Below are 18,380 nucleotides of genomic sequence, written 5' to 3' on the forward strand. Positions count from 1 at the left end.
TGAGTTTGCTATAAAATTTTGCCTCGAAGCACATTTCCTATGGTACATTACAGTATATTTACACGTAATCCAAATCATTTTTTTTCTTTTTTTCTGTTTCGGTACTGCAAGGTCTCTCACAAACTTGCTTTTAATTTTCATCACCAGAGCGCGCGGCAAGGACTGCATTGATCGCCAAGTCTTAGCAAAGTTCTTGATTGGCCATTAACTGAAGCACAACAAAGGCGGATATTCTCCTCCAGCTGGCGTCATAATTCACTTCCTCCTTTGTGAGATTTCCATCATTAGCTTTCTCTAAAAAGGATTCATCAACTGCACGTGCCGAAATATTATAATTAGCAAATCCCCCATTATAAGGGCCGACAGGTCTTCTTCCTCCTCCTTTGTGTTCCTTTATATATGCCCTCTCTCTTTTCAGAAACAAAGATTGGAAATATGATTAATATGAAATATCAAGCTTGAAAATCATTACAATACACTCGTATATAAAAAGTATTGATTGTGGAGAATTAATTAAGCATGACAACCAACTAATGACATTTAAATACAAGCAATTTTTTATCACGAACATTGTTTTTACCACCCTATGATCGCACACTGAATGAAGGACTATAGGCGGCACCGTGTATCTCATTGGTGATGCAGGCAGCGCCGGACCCGTGATTCCCTCACCCACCCCGGGCCGCTAGTGGAGTTCCAGCCAGGATGGACAGGAGGGAATTGGCTAAGTTAGCACCTATTTACTTTTCCATCCTAGGCAGGTAAATATGTAGCCACTCACAGAAACGAGTAAGGAAAGAAATTGTTTTAATGTAGTCTTTTTGTGTCCTGATTTTCCTATTCTAATTCAGTTTCTTTGTGTCCTCGGTGGCACAGACTAAACAAACACTCCAGGGTACGACAGGCGGATAAAAACCTGCGGGAACAAATAAGGAAGTAAAATCTTTTATTCAGAGAGACTTCGTGTCCTCCAAGATACAGAGTGAACGCACCACCACTTGGGTACACTCCTGCCCTGCATCTCTACTTGACGCAGTGAGGGGGCAGAGAACTGTATACCTGCACGGGGGTCTAGTTACTCCTACCCGCATTCCATAACGCAGCGCACCATAACCTGTGCCTGTCCCTCACCCAACCTAACCTTTCCACGCGAGTTATCACACAATGCCGCCGCCCACACGCTGCTGTCACCCGCTACAAAACACAGGAGTGCAGGCGGTGCTATCTCTCATTGAATGCACTGCCAACATGGGCTCACATCTCCCCTCAGCTCGAGAGACACTCCCCCCTCCCGAGGCAAGAGAGAGGAGCCATCATGATGCTATCTCCCGCCACCATCACCTGTCGCAAAACTGTCCAAGAGATGTCAAATAACGTCAAAGGTACAGGAGTCTTTGTTGACCCCCCTCGTGCGTGTGTGTGTGCGTGTGTCCGTGCTGTAGGTGTGTGTACGCAGTGGGTGTGGCCGAACCTCTCTAAAGGACCTGCTGGGGACTCCCGCCTACTCCTGCTTCCTTCCTTCCTTCCCCACCCTCCCATCCACCTACCCACCCTACTACTACTACAACTCTCTCTCTCTCTCTCTCTCTCTCTCTCTCTCTCTCTCTCTCTCTCTCTCTCTCTCTCTCTCTCTCTCTCTCTCTCTCTCTCTCTCTCTCTCTCTCTCTCTCTTATCTATGTAGTCTACACTATATATATATAAACATTTGACACTTGCAATAATGACTTTAGCAGCACGACTCTCTCTCTCTCTCTCTCTCTCTCTCTCTCTCTCTCTCTCTCTCTCTCTCTCTCTCTCTCTCTCTCTCTCTCTCTCTCTCTTACCTGAGCGGCTCTCCCCCCACTCATGTGTAACTTTGGCGTATTGACCCACGCGGAGAAACCCACCCACCCACGCCTGCTCCCCACACACCCACGCCTTCCTACCCGCGCCTACGCCCACCCGCACACCCGCACTCCACCCGCCCCACCCATCCCACCCATGCCCCGAGGATCCGTCCTGGTTCTCCCTTCCCATACACCCATTTCCTCGTTTAACCAACACCAACCATCCTGCTATTTACGTCTTTCCTTTCCTTTTGTCTGTCTACGACTGCTCTCTCTCTCTCTCTCTCTCTCTCTCTCTCTCTCTCTCTCTCTCTCTCTCTCTTAGATATATTCATCGATTTATCAGATCTTTTTGTTATCTGCTTATTTAGTTATCTATTCATTTGTGTATCCATCTATGTGTGTGTGCGCGTGTGTGTGCGCACGCTTGTAAGAGGAAGTAGAGGGAAAAGGAGCATTATCCATGAGGTAGAAGGTTTCACTTGTCTTAGAGAGCGTCAGCCAATCTATAAGTACAACAAGGCGGATCCTTAGCAGCCATATCCTAACTAGAAGCCAAGTGAAGTCCAGTGAAGCCGCCCTTGGTCAGCCTGCCCCGGAACATAACCCAACGCAGCACACTTGCACTACACATCCGCGCCGTGGCCTTCAGTTCTCACCAACGATGGATAAGCATGCCACCGAGGTAGTCAGCGCTGCTCCAAAAGAGGGTGCTAAGAATCTCTAGGCACGAAAAGCCGCCAACGTAATCTCTACCTTGGCTGGAAACGTACAGCGGTGGGAGGTGAGTTGGTGCGGGGGGCTCCTGTGATCACGCTTGCCTCTCTGACTCCTATGGCTTCTCTTCAGGCGTGATAAAATTATCTGCTGCAAGTTTAGATTATAATTTCGAAAGGCATTGCTCTCTCTCTCTCTCTCTCTCTCTCTCTCTCTCTCTCTCTCTCTCTCTCTCTCTCTCTCTCTCTCTCTCTCTCTCTCTCTCTCTCTCTCTGGTAATATCCAAACAAACACATCCTGACGGCACGCCATCACGGCCTTAGAGGAAATTATTTTTGGGTTTCGTTTACTTGTATAATACTGCCTACAACTCACTGTAAGTAATGAAGCACACGTCATGATAATTACTTCACGTTTACCCTCTACGTGTAACAAAAAATGTCAAGAAATTAAGAGCTTATCAACAATAGCACGTATCTAAATCATCAATAAAGTATCTAATCGACAGAATCACAAGACTATATGTTCTCTCAACTCTGCATGCAAGGGAAGGAGTAATGAGTCTGTAACAAATAAGAACGAACTGAGTAAGAAGAATATAGAGAAAATGCCTTACAAACAAAATGATAAGTACATTTATACCTTGTTTCATAGGAAAGGAACATAAAGTCACAAACAATGAGTAATCACGTGTTTGATTTAACAAGTCACGCAGCCAGTCACGGGCGGTACTTGCAGGGCACGTCCACAGGATGGCCGTGGAGGATGCTGCACAGTTCCATCATGATATGGCCCACTGTCGTATTTCCATGCACAATTTTGTCCATACGTTCATGGTTAATGTAACGTTCAGCCTGAGGGTTGCTGACCACCTCGTCATACACGCTGGACACCATGGATCGGACAATCTCCGCGTCATGCATCATCTTCCATTGGCCACAATCTCTTTCTGCCCGAGTGAAGGCAATGATTGTGAATGACCTCATTTTGCCGTCTTCTGACACGTCTATCAGAATGTGCTCGTCACGCAGGTTGAGGTGAGTGACGCCCCTTTCATGCATCTTGAGAAGCGTGCCGCAGGCGTACATCAGCACCGTCAGGTAGCTCCGGGCACTCATGTCGCCCCGCAGACTGGCCAGGGAGCGGCCGGGGCTGAAGCTCATCACGAGACCCAAGCCGGAGCCGGTCTGCGTCATTCCGTACAGTCTGGGGACGCCCGCCAGGCCGTCCAGCGTCTTGAGGGCCAGAGCCTCCCTCCGCATGCTGCCTTCTATCATGGAGCTGCGCGCTTCAGGCAGAGGTTGCTTCAGGGCTATGGGTAACTGGTAGCCGTCGGGCAGCACCAGCCAGCCCCTGTTAACCATATACAACGAGCCGTGGAAGATGGGTCGCCCCACCTCCACCAACTCCCACTTCACGAAGGGCACGTCCTCCGAGCTCTCCTCGCTCAGGGAGTAGTCAGGATCCGTTGAGGTGGTAATGGTTTCGACTTTTGAAGTAATTAATATTCACTCTTATGACGCCGCTGTACCAAGACTCGGAACTGTCAAGGCGTGGGTTGCCACAGCATGGGCAGCAGCCATGGGAGAGTGGTAACATGTAAAACATAGATTCGTATTCTGAAATACGTCTGCGCCGCACCTCCACTTCTTTCCAAAGGTTTTAGTCAAAGTTACACGGTCTTTTAAGGATTTTTTTTCTTTTCTTGAGAATCCGGTAGATCACCTGTGGCCTTTGAGAAGTCATGTTGAAAGAGCATAGCGTTCCTGTGTATGGGCAATAATCTGTACACCTGCAATGATGTGCCACGGCTTTCCATAGCCACAGACACCCAGCAAAATATGGCAGTGTCGCTACAGAGGCTACACTCAAGACTACGGCCAGAACCTGCCCCTGAAGGGAGGGAGAGACGCGGTGGAGAGACACTCACTCATTCACAGATACATAAAGTTATTTTCTCGAGATGGGTAACTTCAGACCGATCATTTTATTACATCAGTCTACAATGCAAAGTGAAATTTTCCCAGACCAACATTTTCTTTTTTGAAACGCAACGGGAACTTAACAATTAATTCTTAAGCCAACATTTCTAACTTCGCTCCACGTGTATGTTTTAATCCGTAACAAAGTGCACGGGTCAGAAAAAAAAAAAATCTTGTTGCTTCGACAGTGAGCAAAAAGGAGACATACGCTCCGAAATACAATTGTTTTTTATCATCGTTTATAGGGCTACTGTCACAAAAATTCCTCTTTTAGCGTAAGTTCGCAGTAGAATATGCTTCACAACTCTAAAAATTCTAAGTATTCAATTTGCAATATATCCTCTAATCCACCACCAGGAGAGAGAGAGAGAGAGAGAGAGAGAGAGAGAGAGAGAGAGAGAGAGAGAGAGAGAGAGTGCACAAGGGATAGCTCGCCAGAAGATGGACGCAAGACTGAACACAAGACAGAGGCAGTTAGCAAGCTTCCTCAACTTCATGCTACACACAGGCTACGCACAGCACTTCACATATTCACGCATAGATAAAGACATACTAAGAATATACTCGCACAGAAATGTCAAGGTAAGGTTAGATATTTCGGTGTCTCATCTCCACTAGTTTTAAATGGCACTACTGCAGGTTACCGAGATTTTCAGATAGGTTTTCATGACTCCAGTTGTAGTTTAGCAGATGTTCTTCATAATAAACGTGGAAAACATCCTTGAAAACCCGGATAATAATCTCTGTGGTCTTTTGGAAATGGTCTTTGTGTGCGAACGATGCGTTTCAAGAATATAAGCGTAGGTGTTGAAGGAACGAAACCCAATACTTTATTAAGACATCCTTTAAGAAAACGGTGGTGCTGCAGATCACAGTGATGGGGAACTGCAGCATTTTTCTGGCGCGCCGCCCTTCCACTCGTTTCATAACCTAATATCAGTCTCCTCATAGTACATTTCTTAAGACCATTAAAAAATAACTGCGACGCTGCACATCAAAATAATGGGAAGCTGCAGCCTGTTCCTGATGGGCCTCTCTTGCACCCACTCGAGCAACACTGAAAACCTTCTCCTCACATTAGGGCATTTATAATTATAACCCCATTTAGCAACTAAACCTTACGCTGCACTTGATATGTAATTTCTTACTACGTGATGATGCAAGGTTAGAATTATTTCTTGCCGTTAGATTTAGAAATTCCCTTCATTGTGAGGTGACAGATCTTCAGGTGATACTTCTCGTCTCTCTTAAATAACCATTACATCTTGTTTTTCGTAGTATATGGGAAACTTTAAATTTGAAATGTCTCATACAAGTCTCAGCGGCCCCACAATCTACGTAAGTTTTACGTCTGGTACAAACTAGTTGCGTTATGGCTGCGAAGACTGATACATGGACATGATTTATTATGGAGGGAATTATTTTGAGTAAAATTTTCATGAAGTCTTTATGGATGAAATTTACATAGAAGCCCCGCCTCGCGACGCGCTAAGGGTCAGGCACAGCAAACAAGGCGCCGTATGTCCACTTTATTACAGGACTCAATGGTGCGGCTAAACAAGGAGACGGTAACAGCCTCAGCGGCGGCCCAGGTGGCGGGTGACGAGATGGATGAGGCGAAGCACCAAGTCCGTCAGCTCTTCCGTCACGTCCGAGGGTACAGAGCGGCGGCCCAACCCGTGCCCTGTCACCACGAACACAGTGTTGTCCAGCAGACTGGCCACGCTATCCACCACGGCCCGCGCCACCTGCAGCGGACCAACTCAGGGCATGGACCATATTCTGAAACACTTCTGCCTGCATCCCGATTACTTTCAAAATTAAAAATCCATCTACATGGATTTTTAATGGTGTGTTTACGGTTCTAGCAACAGATTAACAAGATTCTACATTATTTAGAGGAGGAACACTTGAGGAGCCGGCTAATCATTCCTGTGGCCTTTGAAAATAGTCGTGGAGAGAGAGCAAAGCGTTTCTGACGAGCTGTAGTTACTTAAGTAGGCAAACCCAGCTCACGTTTCCGCCTTACCCTGTCAGTCGAGGCTTAGCACGGAGCCGTGTTAGGGATGAATGAATGCACTTGACAGATTATAAGGAGGACTGAGGAGGGGAAAGATAATAAACTTTTGTGCAGTGACGGGATGTCTGCCGGGCGGTTTGGCCATTACGTAAACAGATCGTCAAGCATACACACGTTATGACACAAACACAGCATACACGTATCATTCGTGGAGAAACATGTATATTTATACGCTAAAACATTCTTGGTTCATGTCCGCTTCCCGCTACACGCAACCCAATACACAGGAAGTCGATTCGTTTATAAACAGTGGAGCCACACGTGTGATGTGGCGCAAGGCGGAACGGGCTGTGAACTAACCATGGTGTGTGTGTGTGTGTGCGTGCGTGCGTGCGTGTGTGTGTGTGTGTGTGTGTGTGTGTGTGTGTGTGTGTGTGTGTGTGTGTGTGTGTGTGTGTGTGTTAAATATGACAGAAAAGAAAGCAAACAACAATAATAGTGACACATGAATAAATGAACGAATGAATAAACAAATGAATAAATAAACCTTTACTCATACATGGAGGCGGAAACAAACACGCGGCAACACCCAGGCCAAGTGCCACTCACCAACACCACCACCACCACCATCACCACCACCACCACTGCTGCCACGCTTGCCACAGTGAAATCCGCAGCTCAGTAAAATCACTCAAGTTGCAGCGGCCACACTTTTCGCAACACAAGACTCACGAGCTCCAAGCCAGCGCACGCAGCACTCACAAGGGAGACACCACACCTGCACCACACGCACCACTTCCCGTCACTGTCACTGGGGTGCCTATCACGTCATGCCGCCAGTCAAACACAAGACAATCACGTGAAGTATACTCGTCGACAATGTAAAATCGTGTTTATTTTGCATATTACTCATTGATACGACCCTATTTCTTTGTGCATATTGTCACACATGTAAAACTAATTATATAAGGAAGATAATAGAATCAAATGACTAACCAAATTAATCATCGCTTCCGTGGCAAATCATAAATAATAAAGATATTCCAGACAGCAAGTGGGTTTCAGATCAAGAATTTGGTTGTGCAACTGGACACTAATATAAAGCAGGAAAATAAAAAAAAATAAAAATGAAAAAAAAAAACATGGAAATCAAATAATCTGATTAATTAAACGATGCTCCTAAAATAAACTGTGAATTAACTGCAAATGCTTATTCAAACCACGACCACAAAGCGGAAGTGGTCGAGGAGGACTGGCTGAGGACGACGACACGCCATTTCCTTTGGGCATGCGTAGGAACAAAATTTTAAGTACTTGACGCAAACAACGAGGTAAAACACTGATGAGCCTCGTGTTCTGCAAGGCAACTAAAGCACATTATTATGAATACTGACGTGCCTGTACAGCAGATGAATGCAAACACAACGCAGTGACAGGAGTTAGACATTGGGAACCTGAATCTCCCCCAGTCTGACGACCCACAACTCCCCCTCCCTCTGTCCTGGAACTAATCTCCACGCTCCTCGTATACACGTGGCCTGACTTAATATTTCAGGGGCGATATGAGGCCACTAACCCAGCAGTTCACGCCACTACATTATCCAGGACAACGACAAACCAGCAGCCATTCTGAGTAGGGTTCGAAACTTTGGTCGAGGCTGTAGCGAGGAGTAAACACGTCCTGCTGAATTAAAGGCTTCGCGCGCACACAGTCAGTTTTCACAGTATTGCTGAAAATGTATTGTTGTGACTCCCTCCATTTTTCTCCCTCACACTCATATTTATCCATATACCACTCGCCCTCTCCCTACCCTTATCTGTCTTCCCAACCCTCCCTGATCTTTCTCGCCTTCACGCCACCCCCTCTCCCTCACCCTCTCTCTCACCTGCATCACGATAGGAATAGCCATCGCCGCCATGCCCACCACCGCGCCTCTCAAAGGTCCTATAGTGGGCGAGGTCTTGTCCAGGATGAAGTTTGCGTTCTTCAAAGCGGTGGCCCAGTCGAGCGGCAGGTCAGGCATGGCGGCTATGTACGGCTCCATCATGTGACCCAGCAGCTTTGACAGGGCCATCACTAAAGCGACCCACGGCTCTTGCTCCGATGGGTACTGCGGGAGGGAGGGATACTGTACTGCGAGGTGGAAAGTAGAAGGGAGGTGTGATTTTATAGAGGGACTGAGATGGATATTGTTGAGATGCTGAGGTGTGAATGTCTAGAAAAGTAACGTGATTTTACAGGGACTTAAAGAATTTTTACGTAAGAAGGGGAGCCCCGTTGTTCCGGCGTTTTAAATTAATTACTTTTCACCTTCCACGCATAACTCACCTGTGACTCTTCTATAGGAGGCGGCGGCGAAGAGACAAGAGGTGGGTAGTGGCGGTCCCTCTCCTCCACCTTTATGTAGTTCATCCCTGCAGCCCTGAAACACCGAGGCATCGTTAGGTCACAGCTTGGAGGTACACACAAATCTACATCAAATAAACACACTTCACACACCTTACGCAGCACTGAGGGGCAGCCGCAGAACATTGTTATAGAGACTGGCAACGTGTTTTTTTTTTTTTTCGTTACCCTTAGCCAGAACTCCTCTTAGTATAAATAAATAGATAAATGAATAAATAAATAAAACTTCCTAACTACACATGTGACTCCTGTTCCCAAGGTAATTACCTAAAGTAAATATCATAATTATTACATCAAGTGACGCTTCTACGGATATACCAACTTGAAAACAACACCTTCCCTGTTCATTAGCTACTTTCCTTCCCCACATTCATGACCATAATGAGCGCGTGTTTACAAGTCACAGACGAGCAGAAATTTACCTAACCTCCGCACTTCACTACCGTCCTCTCTCCAGCCAGCAACATCCCAAAGAGTTACCACCACAATCTCAAGTAATCCCTCTCAGGTACATTACCCTGATCTCAAGTAATGGCTTGCTAGGGGAAGGGTAATCCCCTCCGCGTCCTCTTAAGGGTCATAATCCTAACTTCAAGTAATAATAACCTTCCTGCAGCCATATCAAGTGTAATGTCTCGTAATTATCTACACCACTGGGAAGTTCACCTTACATAACTGACTCATTTTCGTCACTACTCACCACGCGGACTGCCGTGAAATTCGTCCTTTTATGTACAGTACGCACCTCAAAGCACAATAGCTTATGTACTAGGGCTAACTGCAATGACACGTTTCATCAGACTCCTGAGATCAAAACATGGCATTCTCTGCTCGTAAAATTTAGATACGCCGCAAACCTGTGCGTGCTATTCAGAAAGCTCTCTACATACGCCCTGGAGGCTTACTTGGCGGGATGGGCGAAGAGCAAGGGCAGCAGCAACAACAGCACCGACAGGAGGGACATGTTAGGCAGCTGGGGAGGCGGCGACACAAGTAAGGAGTCCCTCATAACCTCATAAACGTACTGAACGCTAGAATTAGTCTTTTCGCGCCGTGTTCTCTTGCACTTGACTTCAATGGGTGTTGATTTATGTGGCCACTGCTGCGAGGACCTTGGGCAGCAGGCAGGCGTGAGGACGGACGCTACACGACTGGTGACGGCCGGCGAGGTGACGCTTCGAAACATTAATGAATCAGTCAAGTGTTGCTCACGTCTGTGCATGGCAAGGGTTCGGTGTTTCTGGACGTGGCGTTTGCTTTATTTATCCTCTTATGTTTTTTTATTTTTCGAAGTGTTTTCTGTGGTATTAGTATATTGTTATTTTATTTTATCCTCAGTGTGAATCTTTCCTAGCGGTTCACAGTTTTGACTGAGACAGGAAACGAAGCAGTTCATTGTTTTATAACGCTAGTGGTGCGTGGTTAATGGATATCAGTCAGATCTTTATTTAGCCTTGAACTCTGGCTATAAAAATTCATCCATCACCAAAAGAATATGATAGAAATAATCTACTACCATTGCAGTTTTTTTTTTAGTACCGCAATTTTAAGAGACGAAAGATCCTCCCTAACCATTATTTTACAGCACCTTAAATAAATCAGTCAGTCAGTCAGTCAATGTTCACCACGGTTATAAGAGACAGATCATCCCACACACCCTGACGCAAGGCACGCCTGTAATGTGCTTCACGGGAGATGGGAACTAAAAACTACCTCGAGGGGAACCTCTATAGACGTGTGGTATTTTGGTGAATGAGTACTGAGGCGCCAACTCGTAGTGTAGCGGGTCCGTAGCTGCGAGGACCCACCGAGAGACCCCACCCAGCTGTAGCCACGCGGCGTCCGTCCACCCTCTCTCCTTCTGAGGTAAACACGATTCTAAAATTACGTACCCACCAGAAACTCCTCCCACAACCTTCCTGACAATCCCACCAACATTATGTTCTCTCCGCCTCTCCTACACCAATCCTTGTGACGAGAGAGTGACAACCTAGGCCGGGATTAACTTGGCGTATGTAGCACTTTCGCATTCGCAGTAGTTGGCAGCCCTGTAGCCGGGGAAAAGAAAAAAAAGGGTTTTGTAGAGAGACCAGTGAGTAAGCAGGGACGTCTAAGGCTCGCCCGTCCCTCTGCCCTTAGTTACCCCTCGGGCTTGGTCGCGGGAGTGAGAGTGAGGGGAGGTGCGAGGGGACCAGTAAGGATCGAGTCGGGACGCTGATCACAAGGACTCCGGCAGCGCTAGGTTCTGGTAAGCCGCTAGAATATTTTGAAGTGCTGTTGTAAGTTTTTGTGTTTAGCTACTTGTACTGTATATGAAGTGAATAATCGAGTGAGTGACAAGGTGTGGTAGTGAAGGAAGGAAAGAACGAGTAAGATGTGGTTGTGAATGAATGAAGTTAGGGAATTTTGGGGTAAGGAAGCAAGGGAGGCAGGTAAAGGAGGAGGTACGTAGTAATATGGTGAGGAAAGTGTCATTTGTCATTCAGTCAATCAGTCAGTGAGTTCATTACCAAGGCAGTGAGGTGTTACATAATGGTGCGTTAGCCAGACTGCCAGGCAACAATTAACGCCTCACTCATGTCAGTAGATTCTCTTTGATACGACATTGGCACTCTGAGACGCTGAGAAAACAAAGCAATGATACACGATACTGAAACTTACTACCAAAAACATCTTACTATCACATCTTACTGAGACACTGAACTGTACGGTCCCCAAGGGTATTACTGAAGTTGTTTTCTGGAACCTTGTGAAACTACTTATTGAAAAACCAGGTAAAGGCACCTTGCTGACACCTCCTGGTGAAACATAGAGAGGGTAATCGTTCAGTAAGGCTGCTCTTCTCTAATCTTTTAAACACTCCTGTTTTTGGTGCAGTGAAGGCAGCCCACACAGTCTGGTGAAGTGTAAACTTCGCTTTGACCTCAGTGAACTTTCCACTCACTCTGTTAACCAGTTGGCTGTTTTATTGTTATCAATTTGGGAAACACCAGTGTGCAAACATCGCCACTACTACCACCACCAACAACAACGAGAGCAACAACAACAACAACAACAACTACTACTACTACTACTACTACTACTACTACTACTACTACTAGAGTAACAAGATAAAACTAGTACTACTAGAACAAAACAAAACAAAACTACTACTACTACTACTACTAGCAGAACAACAAAACTACTACTACTACAACTACTACTACTACTACTACTACTAGAGTAACAAGATAAAACTAGTACTACTAGAACAAAACAAAACCACTACTACTACTACTACTACTACTAGCAGAACAACAAAACTACTACTACTACAACTACTACTACTACTACTACTACTACTACTACTACTACTACTACTGCTGCTGCTGCTCTCACCCCTGCCACTATTACCAAAATAACAACAATAAAACGCGCAATTGTAACTGTCTTGACTGTCAACACTTACTTACCTGACGTTTACACTAGAGCATACCGCGAGATTTATTTCATAACAACTTACATCTTAAATCTTAACTACCCGTATGTTCCAGTTAATTAAAGTGTCACGTTAACTCAGTGTAGAGATGACAAGTTAATTTTTACTTTCATAGGACATCAGACCTTGGTTTTAGTTGGTGTGTATCAGTCAGTCCCTCCCCTCATACCACATTCCTCTCTCTCTCTCTCTCTCTCTCTCTCTCTCTCTCTCTCTCTCTCTCTCTCTCTCTCTCTCAGCACACATAAACGGAACCAGATGACTGCCTTTTTGTTCCCCGTTATCATGGCGCAGCTTGGCAACTCCGCGGACACTCACCCTCTGTGATTTCCTTCCTCTCTCTCTCTCTCTCTCTCTCTCTCTCTCTCTCTCTCTCTCTCTCTCTCTCTCTCTCTCTCTCTCTCTCTCTCGTATGCGTAAATCTCATGCTCCTCTTTAACTGTTACCTTACAACCCATTGCTACCTTTTTTTCCTCACTGTAGTTGTTTACTATTCAATATTCATGTTTTTGTTAATGTTGTGTTCTTTGAAGTATAATTTATCGATGTTTTTTTTTGTAATAAATGTTTTAGTTCCTCTATTTTTTTTTTTTTTACGTTACTACTCTTTACTACTTTTTTTTTCATTCTGGTATGTAAGTACTTTGCCATTTAAACCTTACGTGCCGTATTTTGAAAGATGTCGACGTCTTACCTCGACTACCAGTAATATAACAGTCTTCTGTCAGTGTTTTCAAGGGTATTAAAATTCTAGTGATGGCTTGACAAGGATTCCGTACCTTCAGTAGGGAGAGAGAAAGAGAAAAAATAAAATAAAAGGTCCATTGAGAACTTGTCAAATATCTTTACGACCTTTGAAAATAGTCCCTATGAGAGAGGAGGCGTTTCAAGGTACAAACTCTTCTTCTAAAGTAAATTTCATAGATGTGCTTTAATACGGTAAGCTCCTTTTTCTTTTGTGTGTTAATTCCCTGTGATTCAGTGAGTGTTTAAAGATCTGCTCCATAAAACGTCCCCTGTGTGTAAGGTGAGTGCGTAAAAGAGGCGCTCCCCATCCCCAGTGCCACCAGTAGGGCCAGGGTACGTGCGTGAATCGTGTGCTGATGTATTGGTCCGTGATATCATGTACTGGGGCTGGTACCACTTGCTTCGTGTGTGTGTGTGTGTGTGTGTGTGTGTGTGTGTGTGTGTTAGAATTACGTAAGTTTACAGCTGGGATCCTCGTTTTCTGTGTCCGCAAGAGAGAGAGAGAGAGAGAGAGAGAGAGAGAGAGAGAGAGAGAGAGAGAGAGAGAGAGAGAGAGAGAGAGAGAGAGAGAGCTTGTGTTACAATTATGTAAGTTTACATCTGAGATATGTTTTCTGAGAGAGAGAGAGAGAGAGAGAGAGAGAGAGAGAGAGAGAGAGAGAGAGAGAGAGAGGGGGGGGGGGAGAAGAATACGTTTAGAGTCTGTATGCATAGTCTTGGCTTGAGAGCGTAATGGACACCTACTGTTTTTAATTCCTATACACGTCATTTATTATCGCCGAGTCTCTTCCTGACTCAGGCGGCTAATTGGTTCAGTTTGTTACGTATTACAAGCCAGATGTGCTCGTGATACGGATGTGTCTCGCAATCACCTCTTCGTCCTCGCGTCGCTCGCATATTAACAGTGTACTAAGATACTCGTAATTAACAGTGTACTAAGATATATCCACGGTGCGACGGTGTACGGATATCGCAGAACTAACTTTTTGTGTAGTGTTTATCACAGCAACATTATCGAGTGAACGTACGGGGAACTGAAAGCAGATTGTGACTACAGCTCGGTAAGCACACACACACATACAACTTTAATATATGCATGAAAGAAACTTTAGGCATATACAAATTCTTCATTATGGAAATGCCTTAAGACACACCAGTGATTCTTTTTTTTCTTTATCAATAGACATGGCAAGGGTTATTCTGCCATGTTCAGAAATAATCACAGAAAGATCACAAGTTCGGCCTTACGTGGCGCCTCTCCGTGATTCTCTTGACACCTGTTGCGAGTCGTGAAGCAAATGGTGCTGAAAAATTATGCAGGGCACAGCCATCAGCATAAAGAGAGACAGGGCGGTGTGTTTACTAAGGCCAGTGGTAAGCAGTGCAGAGTGGGTGGTAAGACAACACTGCGGAACACTGCTGTGCATAGCTTTATAAGAACAGTGACAGCAATAACAGAACGACAAATAAAAGAGGGAAATTTCTGGTTAAGCTGCAAAGAGAGCCACACAACGATAAGAGGGTAGCTCGAAACCTAGATTTACACAAGACTATGTCGAAGACAACAGCAACAACTTCACCAATACTCGTACCCTTTGAGAAACACTAAAGCAATAAGGAAAGTCGTCAGTGAACTTTCTGCAGAATTTGTTTCCCTTCTTCTTAACTTCTGTACAAGTTTTCACACATATCTTTCTAACTCACGGATTTCTTCGTTAGTTTTTTTTTTTTTTTCCCCTCCGTCTGACGCAAATCTTTTCATTAAAACGAAGAAGAAGAGGAGCGGATAGGGCATTGTAAGAAGCAACGGAAGCAATAAGAATCATGACTGGGTGGGCGGGACACTGTTGGCCCCTTCACTCCTTGGCTGCCTCGTCCCCATCTACGTTATATTTTATCTCATGAAAATCAGTGCCACTCGAGTTGGTTTTCCTCGAATAAACACTCATTAAACCCACACTGAGTCTTGTTAACAGGATGAGGACTCATGAATCACTAGCTCCGTCGCAGAAAATAGCATGGGGTTAGGAATGTAGACGTAGGGAGCCGCTCAGAGAGAGAGAGAGAGAGAGAGAGAGAGAACAGTAGTGCAAAGGGTAAGACGTTATGCTGACCTGTTAAACTCGAGCCAGCCTGTGTTAATGGAGGAAGCGTGGGGCATCCAAGGCGTCTTCATGAGAAACATCTGTACGGCAAGGAGACACTCGGGCTGAGCCTTTGATACGAGTACAGTATTGTTTGTGAGCACTGAGCAATTACAGTATTGTTTGTGAGCACTGAGCAGAGGTCTCGAGTTCTGAGTAGATCACGCCCCCTGAATGTTTGAGATTTCGCCAACACGTGAGTTTCTAAGTACTAAATGTGCAATGTAAAGATGTGAATGCTCTATATTTGTCTTATATTTCCTTTAGAGCGATCGAACGTGCAAGTGACAGGATATTTATAATGCAGCACTGATGTTGTTATCTACTAAGTGCTGATATGCTATACTTATAAGTAAATCCCTGTACAATTGTTACTGCTTTGTCTCTAAACTTCTATTTTTCTTGATATTTATTTCATTCATTTCGTCATTCCGCAGGGCGTCGCACTGGAGTGAGAGCAAGATGGCTGGATTCGGTACCTTCGGAGCCTACACTCCTTCGTAAGTAACCAAATGCGTGATATTGCAAAAGACGCACGTGAGTAGAGTCTTTCATCTGTCAGTGTAACTTGTTTTCCTTCACAGAGTCATTCGTTCTATTTAAGCGCATCTTTCCATCTACTCGTCAAACTTATCATTCACCACCATGACGTTTGACTGCCTGACGCTCATCACTCATTATTATGTCACTATTATATATATGTATATATTTTTTTTATCAATGCCATCATTATTAGTCACCCTGTCCTTCCTCCTGTTCCTTTACATCCTCTTCACCATCACCATCTGCACTACTATTGTACATTTACCTTCTCAACCTGCAATCTGCCGTAACTTTTCTCTTAGAACGGCAGCAAGAATTTTCATCAATTTCAGGACTAAAGGAAGAAAGGCGCTGCTAACCTATTTTCCCTTGATACTGTCTGGGTGTGTAGCTTTGTGGCCCCGTTGATAGGAAGATGACGGTGGCTCAGGCAGAGATGAAGAACATTGCAGCGGTGGAAGGAGAAGCTTTCTTTAATGTCCAAAAGGTGATGATTCGCAGGTTGTTTTCACCCAAGAGGAACCAAGAGGAGCAGGAGGAAAAGGACATTGTGAGTGGTGAGTACGCTTTGTGTGTGTGTGTGTGTGTGTGTGTGTGTGTGTGTGTGTGTGTGTTCATGGTATGCAAATTCCAAGGCATTTTTCCTTTTCCATAATTTAGGTGGTAATGGTCACGCTGTCTTGATTAACACACCATTAGTGTAATCATTTTCTTTAATACGTGATATATAATGCACATAATGCGTGTGATGTCTCCTCAGCTCATATATCTCACAAGCTTAATCTTATTTTTTACCCCAACAAAAGGGTTTTTTCCCTATACTGCTTTTATAAGATATCCCTAAACTTGTTCACATGTAAATTACATGTTAATATGAATATGCTACAAGCAAGGCTTCCCCAAGGGTGATTTATCTTCCGTCAAGTCAGCTACGTTTTCTCAGAATATGTATACTGCAGTAGCGTGCGCGTTGCTCATAATCCTTTTCTTAGTACGCGGTCCTGTGTGCTAAATTTACATTAGTTTGCGTACGCAGAGCATCGTTCCGACCTTTAGGAAAACTCTGCTTTCATAACTCCATTCACATAATGCCCATTTAAATTATATCACGTGTGATCTTCAGCCAGGTGGGCGAGGAAGATGACCAGAAAAGTGTTGCCAACTCATCCGAAATCTTTTAAGATTTGTGTTTGATAGTGCTTCCATCTTGGCGGTCTGGGAGGTGATGCAGAATCAATGTAATCACGAGTAGAAGCTCGCATGTTGCTGATTTCTTGTTGCAGAATGTATAAGACAGTGATGGAAATAGTGGTACTTGACAACTCGGCGCATCCCTTGTTCCACTGGAGGAGAGGAGCCGCGTCGTGGTGTCCCTGATGGTGGGCAGTGATGTCAGTGCATCCTTCACCACCGAGGGAAGAGGGAGTGAGTGTTTGTTTGTTTGTTTTCCAGAGAACAACACATACTGCTACTTGTCCTCTTCGTAAACTGTTTAAAGACCCAAATATTTACGTGTGGTTGATGCAGTGAGCGAAGAACGTGTACAGGAAAAGGTGTTTCCGTGGGAACACAATATTACCAACGCACTAAAACAGGTTTGCGTGCTACCTTCCCAGCACAGTGATCCCTCCTAAAGGATTTCAGCGGTGTGAGTGATGTGTAGTAACGTGACGCCGTCTCGAACTCCTGGCCAAGAAGCGCAATAGTCTACTCGAGTATAAGGAGAACGTGTTTCCAGACAGACAACACTAGCATCAAAAATTGCGTGCGCAGGTAGACTCGAAAACACCGCCATGTGTAAATGTTTTTTATTTGTTCCATGTTGACAGCAGGTTTAGCTGGCGTCCACGTGAGTAATTGCAAGCTGATGTGCAGACTTAATCAAGACTTCAGGACAGTGCTGGGTGCGGATGGACTTGTTTGTGAAGCTGCTTAACAAAATCCGTCAGTATTTTTTTTTTTAATGGAAAAGTTGTATTACTTCTAAATACATCGAAATATGTACTAAATGTTGCAATTAGCGAGGCTTGGCTCACTCAAGTTATCATTTTTCTTTTTACATTTTACGTTATTTATTGTTAAGATAAAAACAACAAAGGTGGCATGCATAGAATGTTTCTTTTCTTGACTCATTAGTTCATATCTCCATTTAATAATACATGAAATACTAAAGCTTAATATCTTAGTTTCATTTCTGAACTGATGCTTGCCGTCTTGATAAAATAAGTTTTTTTTTTTAAATGACGCCGGAAACGCAACATTCCACAAAACTTCACTGTAATACCTCTCACCCGTCATACCTGTTTCTGTTTTCGTTTTCCACCCTTGAGCATAACAATAGGATCAGACGAATTGTATGACTCGACGGTTTTAAGTAGAGTGATGAACGCTTCTGTCAAAAGGAATGAAGTGATATGATAGCACACGGTGACTTGGCACCCCACTCTGTTCTTGGCACACTCCTTCTTGTCTAGCACTGACGGCTGGTCACTCACACTACCAGCACTCTCTGATA

General features: G+C 44.7%; 2 protein-coding genes across 4 annotated transcripts in view; one reads left to right on the forward strand and one right to left on the reverse strand.

Annotated features, from left to right (window-relative positions):
• Positions 1 to 3,187: 3,187 nt before the first annotated feature.
• LOC135106552 (uncharacterized) lies at positions 3,188 to 10,190 on the reverse strand. 2 transcript variants are annotated; one of them, XM_064015750.1, is made up of 4 exons: positions 9,979 to 10,190; positions 8,876 to 8,969; positions 8,433 to 8,657; positions 3,188 to 6,274 (listed from the first exon to the last, which is right to left on the reverse strand). In XM_064015750.1, exons 1-4 carry the CDS (start codon positions 10,173 to 10,175, stop codon positions 6,104 to 6,106), a joined length of 687 nt encoding a protein of 228 aa, XP_063871820.1. In that variant the 5' UTR covers positions 10,176 to 10,190; the 3' UTR covers positions 3,188 to 6,103. The 2 variants fall into 2 exon arrangements, with proteins under 2 accessions (XP_063871820.1, XP_063871819.1); XM_064015749.1 differs by having other exon boundaries at positions 9,859 to 10,190.
• Positions 10,191 to 17,152: 6,962 nt separating this feature from the next.
• LOC135106548 (calpain clp-1-like) overlaps positions 17,153 to 18,380 on the forward strand; it is a 78,671-nt gene continuing 77,443 nt past the window's right edge. The window contains exon 1 of one of the 2 annotated variants that reach the window (XM_064015720.1): positions 17,153 to 17,290. The gene's annotated coding sequence lies outside the window, so the exon portion shown is untranslated. Of the gene's footprint in view, positions 17,291 to 17,414; positions 17,639 to 18,380 lie in introns of those variants that run through there. The other variant, XM_064015722.1, reaches the window with a different exon arrangement.

Source organism: Scylla paramamosain, chromosome 13, assembly GCF_035594125.1.
Source record: "Scylla paramamosain isolate STU-SP2022 chromosome 13, ASM3559412v1, whole genome shotgun sequence".
Lineage (NCBI taxonomy): Eukaryota > Metazoa > Arthropoda > Malacostraca > Decapoda > Portunidae > Scylla > Scylla paramamosain.